This window comes from Protopterus annectens, chromosome 10.part0 (assembly GCF_019279795.1).
Source record: "Protopterus annectens isolate FY-2018-M chromosome 10.part0, PAN1.0, whole genome shotgun sequence".
Taxonomy (NCBI): domain Eukaryota; kingdom Metazoa; phylum Chordata; order Ceratodontiformes; family Protopteridae; genus Protopterus; species Protopterus annectens.
In genome coordinates this window covers 1838477769-1838488513 of record NC_056744.1, presented here as the reverse complement: position 1 = coordinate 1838488513, position 10745 = coordinate 1838477769, and the positions used below count along the sequence as shown (strand labels likewise).

The 10745-nt window shown below is 40.6% G+C and overlaps 1 protein-coding gene across 2 annotated transcripts in view; it reads right to left on the bottom strand.

Moving 5' to 3' along the window:
- Positions 1 to 10745, bottom strand: part of PATL2 (PAT1 homolog 2) — an 837187-nt gene that overhangs the window by 658781 nt on the left and 167661 nt on the right. The window contains exon 5 of one of the 2 annotated variants that reach the window (XM_044086702.1): positions 420 to 563. The exons of the other annotated variant lie outside the window; for it this stretch is intronic. Coding sequence (XP_043942637.1) covers positions 420 to 563 — 144 coding nt within the window. The remainder of the gene's footprint in view (positions 1 to 419; positions 564 to 10745) is intronic. 2 annotated transcript variants of the gene reach the window in all.

Sequence of the window (10745 nt, the reverse complement as noted above, 5' to 3'; positions counted from 1 at the left end):
AGCTTTAGCTGGAATTTCACCTGGCATAGGGTACATAACACCCCCAAGGATGACACAGGCACCCACACCACCAAAAAGGCCACTTATGGTTGTACAGTGTGTTCCCCTACCAACACAGACTGGATAGCCATGCCAAGGGCAACTACCTCTCCCCCCGAATGGATACACCCATCCTACCAGCTTGCACCTTTAAGCAAACAGGCCACCAATTAAACTCTGGTCTCTCAAGTCATATTCAGGGATTTATTCTCCATGCTCATGCAAATTAAGGAACCATTCTAACCACAGTGATAGGATATTAAACATGGAGGAGGAAAAAGACCAGTGGAGGCAGATATACTACACATTTTGCCACAACCTTCATAGTTGCCTTAACAGGCCACAGCATCCCAATGCAACATACAAATATACCTTATTACCTGCTGAATTAGCTTCCGGTTAAAGGGTCTGGGAGAAGAGAGACGAATATCAGGATGCTGCAGAGATCCCGAACCTCTGTAATCCTTAGATATAAACTCAAGGCCAGCTGGAGATCCCTCTACCATCTGGGCTATTACCTGGTCCTGATGAGTATGCAAACAAGAAAAAAAAAGGTATCTGGTTAACTTTCTATTTTGTAGAAATGTATGAAGAGGATAAACATCATAACCATTCCAAGTCTACCCCCCAACTCCGTCAATACAATTTTAAAGACATGTCGTTTGCCTTCTTAGCAGAACTGCCAGGATGTGATCAGCACACTACATTTACCACAACTTCAAATCAGGCCAAAGCAGATCCAAGGCACAGCAAGAAGGATGGAAAAAATGACAATAGGATGTCCCAGCCATAACTTAACTCTGCAGATTTTAGAAGAATTTCAAGATTTTTTGCCTCATATTTTTGGTCCGTTTCTCATAAAAAAACTGCGGTTTTCTGGCAAATCATGGACTACTGAAGTCAGAAAATAATGGCAGACATTGGAGTTTCAGATTTCATATCGGTCAGAAAATTCATAACGTCTTCTTTCGGCTTTTCCCATGATAATGTAAAACTTGCAATTCTATCAGCTTTTTAGGTTTGTAAGAGCAACAGTTAAAAAGTGTCCCTATTTTGGGCCTTTGTCACCCCCCCATTATTTGTGGCTTTGTCCAGATTTCTTACTCCAACAGGTTGAGAGGTATGGTCCCAGCCCTGCATGCCTACAACAAAAGGAGGGACTGGTGAGAGGGAAGAAGGAGTAACAGAAGATTTAAGTTATTAGGCACTTAGTCTGGTCACGGTTGCAGTAGCCCCAACTACTAGAATAATACTCAGAGCACTGCAGTAGTAGGGATGGCCACAGCAAATCCATCTCTTGGCCTGGAAGAAATGTCCAGATTGTTGAATGAACAGATAATTAAGTAGCACCTTTTGAAATACCAAGTATTGAGGAAGGCCACAGTAGCAACTGTACACAGTGCTACAAACGTTCACATTTCCTTCTAGATTCTAGAAGAAGCAGATTATGTACTAATCATTTGTAAACTGTTTACTTCAACAGTGCCCTGCCTTCTTTCCTGAGGAAAACAAGGAGAGTGACTGAGCACTCCAGGTTTGTGGAAACATCTCAGCTGCCTCTCTACATTAAGAGAGAGCAATATCAATTACACACCTTCGTGCACCGCGAAAGTCAGTTAGTTGAATGGCTATGGCAGAGAGGTTTGTTCTTAGGTTCTTCCTGCCCTTATGGAAAACTAAGGATTTTTTTGCACATCTGGGCTTGGATTTCTGAATCTTCAGCAATATGAGCAAGGCTAACTTCCTAGTCAGTACCTTTACAGAAGCTGTGGATATAGGCTTGAAAGGTGGCAGCTTTTCCAAGGACACAATTTAGATCCTGGAGGAGCAAGTCTTCTTGGTGGCAGTGGTCTCAAATGTAGCACAGAGTATCATACAATGGTCAAGCACTAGGGTCCAGATTGCTTCCACAGCCCGAAATAAAAGGCCTCTTCCATTTAGATAAGTAGGAATTTTCTAGATGCGGACTCTTTGGCCCAGATATATTCAGCACTAAACTGGTGCTTAAAGGGCTAAAACAAAAAAACAAACAAACAAAAAAAAAAGGTTAGAGCCAGGCTGTGAAATGCAACATTTAGTTTCTTATTTTTAGCAGCTCCCTTGTACTGAGATACAAGATCAAGCAGCAACCCCCCACACTGCCTCCCTGTAGACATCGGAGAGGACAGGAGAAAACCAGTGCAGCTTGGGACAAAGTTATCAAGAGCATCTTCCTAACCAGTACAGCCTGGGACAAAGTTAAAGATTTCCAAGGTGGTCAAACCTGTAGTTCAAGTAGTCAAATCAGCAAAAATAACAATGTCAAGAACAAAAAAACAAATTTATTCTGCAAAGTTTTCGGGTTAACACCCTTCCTCAGTGCAATATAAAACAAGTTAATACATCCATTTTAAATGGCAGCATCCATTAATAACGTCAGCCAGATAACCTATCATAGTTATCACACAATTATTCACGGAAAATTCATAAAATGTAACAAGTGGTTAAAACACACACATTAGACACGCATATTAGAGCAACACACTCTAGGGATCTAAACCTCACCACAACAATAAATAGGACGTTCTGGAGGGATAGATTCCTGTCCCAGAGACTTCCCATGCTTTGAAACAAGATTCAGGCAGAGCTCCTCGCTAACATTCTTCAAGAGAAACCTTGACGAGTGGATGGGAAACAAAGTTTACCCCAGGGATCACTTCAGTAGCTCTGCTGGACAGAGGCACATGGAACTAATCTAAGGGGGGCAGCGAACAACAGCACATTCTTGCTAGGCTTATAAATGCCTTCGGGCAGATAGCCTAGTACCTACCTATGAACCTATAAATTCCTTTCCAACTCACTAAATTATTTTATTTGGTTTTTTTTTTGTTTTTTTTTTTACTAAAATAGACTTTATACTAGCCATACTATTTGTTATATCTATCTACCTACCTCTACATATATACATACATACATACATACATATATACACACACACATATATATATATATATGTATGTATGTATGTATGTATGCATGTATGTATGTATATATATTATAAAAGCAACTGATTTAAAACCTAAAAAAAGAATGGATGAACTGGATAAATTCAAGTAACCCGGTTCATCTAAACGACAGCTACCAATGGAAGTGAACAGGAACCAACGTCATATGACAAATCGACCAATCGGGAGGTTCGCACCCAGCTAGTGGTAACACCCATTGTTGAAACAACAGCCGTGAACGTGGAAGCAAGTGGAGGGGAAGTGATAGTCACAAACCGCACCAAACGACACTAATACATTGCAGCCAGTTAGTAAAACGAACCAACTGCAGTTCTCTTCCCTCTCCCCTTTTCAGTTAAAGAGAAAGTGGATGTACAACTAAACGCCCAGTCGAGGGGGCGTTCTCTACAAAGACAGCAACATGAGTTAGTCAATGGAGCCAAGAGGAAGAACAGCATTCCTGCCTTCCAGAACAAAGCAGCACGTCGCTAATTTCTATAATACAAGGTACTGTCAATTAATCAGCTAAAAATGTAACAGAAGCGCATTTAAAGCTTCTAAACAAAGGACTAAAATGTATACCTAATGCTACTGAAAACATTGCAAAAGCATTAACAGATTTAAAGTTATTTGCAAGAAATGTAAATTTAAAATTGATTTTTAAACGTAATGAGATTAATGAATCAGCAACATGTAGAAGTAGTAGTACTTTTTTACCTCTTAGTTGCCCAATAGCAACAGCTTTTGTAAATGTGGTAAGATGAGCTTATGAAGTTGTATTCTTTATCAAAAGGAAATAAAATGTATAACAACCTATGAAGAATATGAAGCATTGCAACAACTTATGAATGACAAAAGTATAGTAGTTAAACAAGCGGATAAAGGTGGCGCCATAGTAATAATGGATACAGATAAATATGTTTTGAACTTTAAAACCTTATTACATGAGGAGGAAACAAGAAAATAACATTTACTGATGTTAAAAATCTTATTTCAGAGATACATATGGCTATTTATGGCCTCAATATATCTGGAGATATAACAGAGCAGTTAACTATTTTACTGTTTCTTAACACCACAAATTTATGGCATCCCCAAGATACAAACACTGGACCCCACCCAGTTTGGGTTCGTGAAGGGCCGATCTGGTCTCCTGAACCTGATTGACTTCTTCGAATCAGTCTCCAGAGCCATGGACAAGGGTAAGGTGGTCCACAAGCCTATCTAGACCTTGCCACGGGCTTTGACACCATCCCCCACTCTAGAATCATAGATAAACTTACTAAACTGGGCATTAATCCCTACGTCACCCAATGGGTTGCTAACTGGCTTACTGAAAGAACCCACACTGTAAAAGTAGCCGACTCCAAATCCAGCCCCAGACAAGTGGAGTACCTCAGGGTTCAGTCCTGGGACCGCTCTTGTTTGGCATCTACTTCTCTGAAGTACAGGCCAACACTAAGGGACTCTGGCTAACAAAGTTCGCAGATGACTGCAAACTGGGAGCCATTATTGAATCCCCAAATGATGTTGATATTCTACAAAAGGGTCTTACAGAAACAGATGCTTTGTGCCAGAGCCATGGGCTCAAGCTCAATGCCAAGAAATGTATAGTTATCCCCTTTGGGAAAAAACATGTATCCGTGAATTACCATATAGGTGGCAGTACACTAAACACCGAAAGTGTGATAAGAGACTTGGGGACACAGGTGGACAGTGGTCTCACCTTCGATAACCACATTGCCACAACAGTCAGGAAATCCTTCTGTGTGGCACACCTCATCACTAAGGGCTTTTCATCCAGAAAAAAGGAGGTCATTGTCCCACTGTACTCATCCTTCATTAGACCCATTATAGAATACAACGCCCCGTTTGGTATGTACCTCTCAAGACATCTACAACAACTGGAAAGGCACCTCTCAAGACATCTACAACAACTGGAAAGGCCGCAGAAATACCTCACTAAAAGAATCATAGGCCCAAAGCAGATGCCCTATGCTGACCGCCTTAAAAAACTCCAGCTATACTCTGTCGCATATCGTCTACTCAGAGGCGATCTCTGCTTAACATACAAGGCCATGTCAAACCCAGAGCTGTTGGACATGCTCCACTTAAAGAAATCCCAATCCCTCAGAGCCACATGCTCCAGGGATCTAAACCTTGTCATTACAATAAACAAAACATGCTGGAGGGATAGGTTCCTGACCCAGAGACTCCCAGACTCTGGAATAGATTGCCCATACATGTCAATGCCCATACATGTCAAGCAGAGTGGAACCTTGACTGGATGGGAGAAAGGAGATTCACCCCGGGGATCATGTCAGTTGCCCTGCTAGACAAGGGTCCAGGGAAGTAAACAGTGTGGGAAGAAATAGCCAGGGAATTGTTATGGCTAGGCTTGTATAGGCCCTAGGGCTGATAGCCTAATACCAACCTATGAACATAAATCCATAGAACCCCCTATATATAGTTACATTATATGAATGGTATTCCAAACAAGAAAAATATTTTGTTTGTAACCTTAAGACATAGCATCTCTCTTTACTGTAATACCCAATGATTACGGGATAGACTCTACAAGAGATTTTTTTGAATGTAGAAGTGAAGTTACCAGCTAGACAAACTGAGAATATCTGTGTACTTTTGGAGTTAGTCTTGCTAGAACAGCTTTATTTTTGATAATGAAATTTATTTACAACTAGCAGGGGTGGCTATGGGTACTCCAGTGGTGAGTACCTATGCCAACCTCGTACTAAATGAATGGGAGAAACGCTATGTGCCAAGTAATAGCAAAGTTATGAATAAGAAAATATGTTTTTCAGAGATTTGTAGAGGACTTTTTTTAATTTGGGATGGAACACTACAACAATTAAATGATTATATGGAATACCTAAACACAACTACAAATTTCTTGAAGTTTAAAATGTTAGCGTCAGAAGAGAAGATAGTCTTTCTGGATATAGAGTTATGTAAGAAGGGAAGGCATATCAAAACAAGTACACATAAGAAAGAGGCTCATGTTGGTAGATATGTGAATAAAGGCAGTATGCATGCCCCAAACATTTTTAAAGGCATACTGAAAGCACAAATGATTAGAAGTAGTTTACTAAATACTGACCAGGAACGTTTTGAAAACAGATTAACGAGATGGAGGAGTTCATAAATAAGGGGTACAAGTCTGAGATGGTATAGTATACAAAGAGGTCACTGATGGGAGAATGGGTGAATATAGCCCAATTATTGGAAATAGTTTAAAAGATACAATAGAAATACGGAAGAAAACACATAAGGATGATGTAATTAGATAGATGTTACAACTTGTAATTTAAAAAACAGAAGTGAAACATGTATAAAAATTGGACAATTCTGATGGCAATGCCAGAACAATCTCTTTTTCACCTAAAGAAATTCGGAAAATTTGAGGATAAAGTTATACAAGACTTTAAGTAAATAACAAAAGGAAAGAATAGATTTAATAAAACAGGTACTTAAGTGTTTCACCTGTAGCTGCTGTGATGATATCTATGAGGGGGAGAATAAATTTGTGCACCCTATAACAAACTTTTTTGTCATGCAAATTGTAATATAACACAAGTTGTATACCTAACTACATGTGTAGCCTGTCCCTCATTTTATGTAGGAAAGACTACCAGGAAACTAAGGGAACAAACAGTGGAGCACAAATCAGATATTAGGAGGAATATAAACACAAATGCATTGAGTAAATGTATAACTGGCAATGGCCCAAGGAATTATTTTAAATTTAGGGTAATAGATAGTGTAACTATGAGTACAAGGGGTGGTGATATAAATAACTTTTAAGCAATAAAAGAGTAGGAATGGATTGTAAGGCTAAGAGCAGATAGTAAACCAGGTATTAATAATATGGCTAGTTTAAAAGCCTATTTTAGTAAAAAAACAAAAAAATAAAATAGTGAGTTGGAAACTACTTGGAATGAAGTGATTATATTTAATATGCGTCGTCACCTCACAGCAAGAGGTTCTCCCATTCGATTCTCTGCTGGAGCGCCTTCTGTGGAGTCTGCATGTCCTCCCTGTGGTCAAGTGATGTACAAAGACATGCAGGTAGGTGCGTGCATGAATGGGTGTGCCTTCTTTGAAGGTTGGGTGTTGGGCTAGCAAATTGGCACCGTAAAAATCCACTGCCAATCATTAGCGGACCGGAGTTATTTATTTATTATTTAATTTACATTTGTTGACCGGGAGAGTCCGACTGGACACAGGTCCGTTTTCAGTGGAGGCCCAGCGAGAAAAGCTCCACATTAAGTATTTGCATTATACAGTTAAAAAACTTAGCATTTAAATATAGACATTAGTCCAGTTAAAGGACACAAGACAAGAAAAACAGATGTAAAACAGCTGTAGAACATAGTACAACTTTAAAATATGGTGACATATACTAAATATGGTTAAAACATAGTTGAGATTCATTAGTGAACAATTGATACAATCTGTTTTTGAGGTACATAACAGCCAGTAGCAGTTGTTGCTACAAGAAGTTAGTATTATGTGGTAGGTAGCTGGGAACATGAGTAGCCAAGCTTGCTAAGAGTAGGTTGCTGATAGGGGGCTGAGAGAGGTAGTGGGTGGGGGGAGAGGATGGTATTAGAGGGAGTGTTGCAAGAGCATATCTGGCAAGTTTTGAGGTGTGATTTTAGTAAGGATTTAAAGTGGGTGCAAGAAGTTAGAGGTAATTGAGGATGGGAGGGAGTTCCAGAGTTTGGCTATAGTGCAGGAGAATAATGTTTCTCCAGCAGAGTTAATGGCTCTTGTGACCTGTAGGAGTTTTTTGTGGCTGGATCTTAGTGGTCTCGTGGTTATGTAGGGTTGGAGTAGATTCTGGAGGGATGGGACTTTTAGTGGTTGGTTTATTAGTTTGTGGGCGAATGTGAGTTGGTACCACTGAAGGAGGTGGGGGAGCTCTAGCCAGCCCAGTTCTGCTAGTGAGAGACAGTGGTGAGTACGGTAGGAAGCCCCTGTGACAAATTTAGTGATTTTGTTGTAGCAGGTTTCGAGCTTATTTAGATTGCATTGTCTAAGGTTAGTAAATATTGGAGAGGCGTAGAGTAGGGTAGAGATAAGATGAGAATTTGCTACTGAAATTTTCGCTGCTTTGGTAAGTAGTTGCTGAATTCTATATAATGCTCCTAGTTTTTTGTGCACTTTTTTAATGGTCATGGAAATGTCAAAGTTCAGTTTATTGTCTATTTCTACTTCTAGTAAATGGAAAATGAGAAAGGGAGGGGTATAACCATCAAAGCTTGCAACTCTGACACCCGTTTAGCAGACATCAATGCTGCCCTGGAAGCAGGATTTTCCCAAATACAAAAAAGGAGACAAAGACACAGCAGGATCAAAATCAGATTAAGTAAGTTTTTTCAGGGCAAAGCACAGATCCCAGGGACAGAAAGCTCTCATTGGTGGCCCAATACGTAGAACTCCTTTCAAAAACTGTTTGACCTATGAGATGAAAAGTGGTGGATCCAGGGATAAGCAGACAGGAATAGCTGATGCGCTTTAAAGAGAAGTGAATGCCAGCCCAGCACTGAGCAACTCGTATACGCAGCAATAATAATAGTAATAGTAGTAATAATAATAGTAATAGTAGTAATAATAATAGTAATAGTAGTAATAATAATAGTAATCGTAATAATAAATTTGAGGCACACACGGTTAAGAGTCCTGATCATCTCTCTGGCTCCAAAAGGAAACTCTCTTCCATTTAGAAACAGATGATCTCTCATCTGACTTTCTATCCTCCAGTGAAAAGAAAAAAAAAAACTGCAAGGCACCGGTTCTCTGTGGTTTCTGTGGATGTGCTTAAATGAATTAAAATTCTATCATCCACAGAGTCCGGTTCAAAGTTTGTAGGCAGGAGTTAAGACAGCCTTTGTTCTGTGTAAGCACATCCTCATTGAGACGACTTGTGATTTATTCGTCCTCCTCTTCAACTTGGTAACTTGGTCAGGGCCAATGCTGTCAGGGCCAAAAGGGAGTCACCAAGATTTTTGGTTGGTCTTTCTTGACGCAGGACTTTGGGACTGGTAATCAGAGGAAGTAGAGGATAACCAAAAGCACAACTCCCTTTCTCCAGGCATGAGGGCATAGTAGTCTTAACTGTCGGCTGTGCACCAAGGCAAAAACATCTGTGAAGTAAACCGCAGATGGACAATACCCAGAAACACCTCTCAGATTACCCATTTGTGAAGTTCTCCTTTGAATCTGCTCAACAAGGTCCAACAGTATTCTTTTCTGAGGATGTACACAGCTGAATGTCTGCTTCCCCAAGCTATCATTCACAAGTCCACAGAGGCAGTAATACTTGGTGCCTCTGCTTATGTACCACATAACTGTGTTGTCCACGTAGCTCTGAAGAGGATCAGGAGTCAAAGATGCTGCAGCGATTGAAGGACTACAACCACCTTCATCTCCCTTATGAATATGTGGTTCTCTTTCCTTTGGAGACCATACCCCCTGGACCCTGATGTCCTTGGAATAAACACCCCACACCAGATGCAAGGCATCTGAAGAATTCCTGATAAGGGGAAGGAACCAGAAAGGGTACACCTGGGTCGAGTGAAATATGGTTGATCCACCATAAACTGTCCTTTCTGGCGAGAGAGAGAGTGAATTAGGTTAACAGGATGTCAGTGCAGAGTCCTGTCAGACTTGAGATAAACACTGAAAATTCCTCAGGTGAAGTCAGGCACAAGACAGAATAGGAATAGTCAGTTCTATGTACCCCAAGGCTCCAAGGACCTCTCTTGTAGAGGTCACCTCCAGAAGAAGGTTCGGAAAGTAATCTGCCAGGAGGAAAACCTTGTCCTCTGAAAGAAAAGCAGCCAGTAACATTATGTGAAGACTGCGTCCTAGAAAAATCCGATACTATGATGGAACTAAGCAAAGCTTCCTCAGGTTCACTGTGAACCCTAGATTGTCAGATCATCCATAAAGTGCAAATGAGTCTGAAGAATTTTGGGAAGAACCCTTAACGAGGAGATCGTCCAGAAGAAAACTTCTGAAATGTGTTTGAAGAAGGCAATGGATGAAGACAGACAGACACTTGGTGAATACCTTTGGGGCAGTAGAAAGACAAGGGTAAAGCAGAAAAAGTGATACGAAGAAAAAGAAAAAGTACACCTGTACAAGTAAATTTACCATAGCAGTAGATGTTCAAATAATCACTACTGCAGTAGCCTCAGCTACACGAGTTATACAACAGTCCGCCAACTTCCAAAGCTTCTGGACACCTTCCACTTGCCCAGGCAGCTGAGCTGATAAAGTTCAAGCACCAAGCCTAACACAGCTTTCGCACCAACACAGAGGAAGGCCGAGCCCTGAATGGTCAACACTAGGAATAAAAACAATGTATTAACACCTGAATAAACGCAGCAAAATAAGAAGTTATGTACCTACCATAACGCTCCAGGTTAGTAGTCTTCTTTTGCCTTCTTTCTTGCTGGATGGGTTCAGAGCCGATCCTCGGCTCCAACTCAGCCACTTACTAAAGCTCGAGAGCTAATTTTACCGGCTCGAGGCAACCCTATATCCCATGATGCAAGGCGATGACTACCCAGATCTCATTTGGTAGCTAAGGAAATTATGCAATACATTCCTCCAACTGGAGAGGAGGAGGAAGAGGTAATAGTAATAATAATTATCCCCCGAAAAAGATCAACCTGATCTAGTGACACTAGAAAG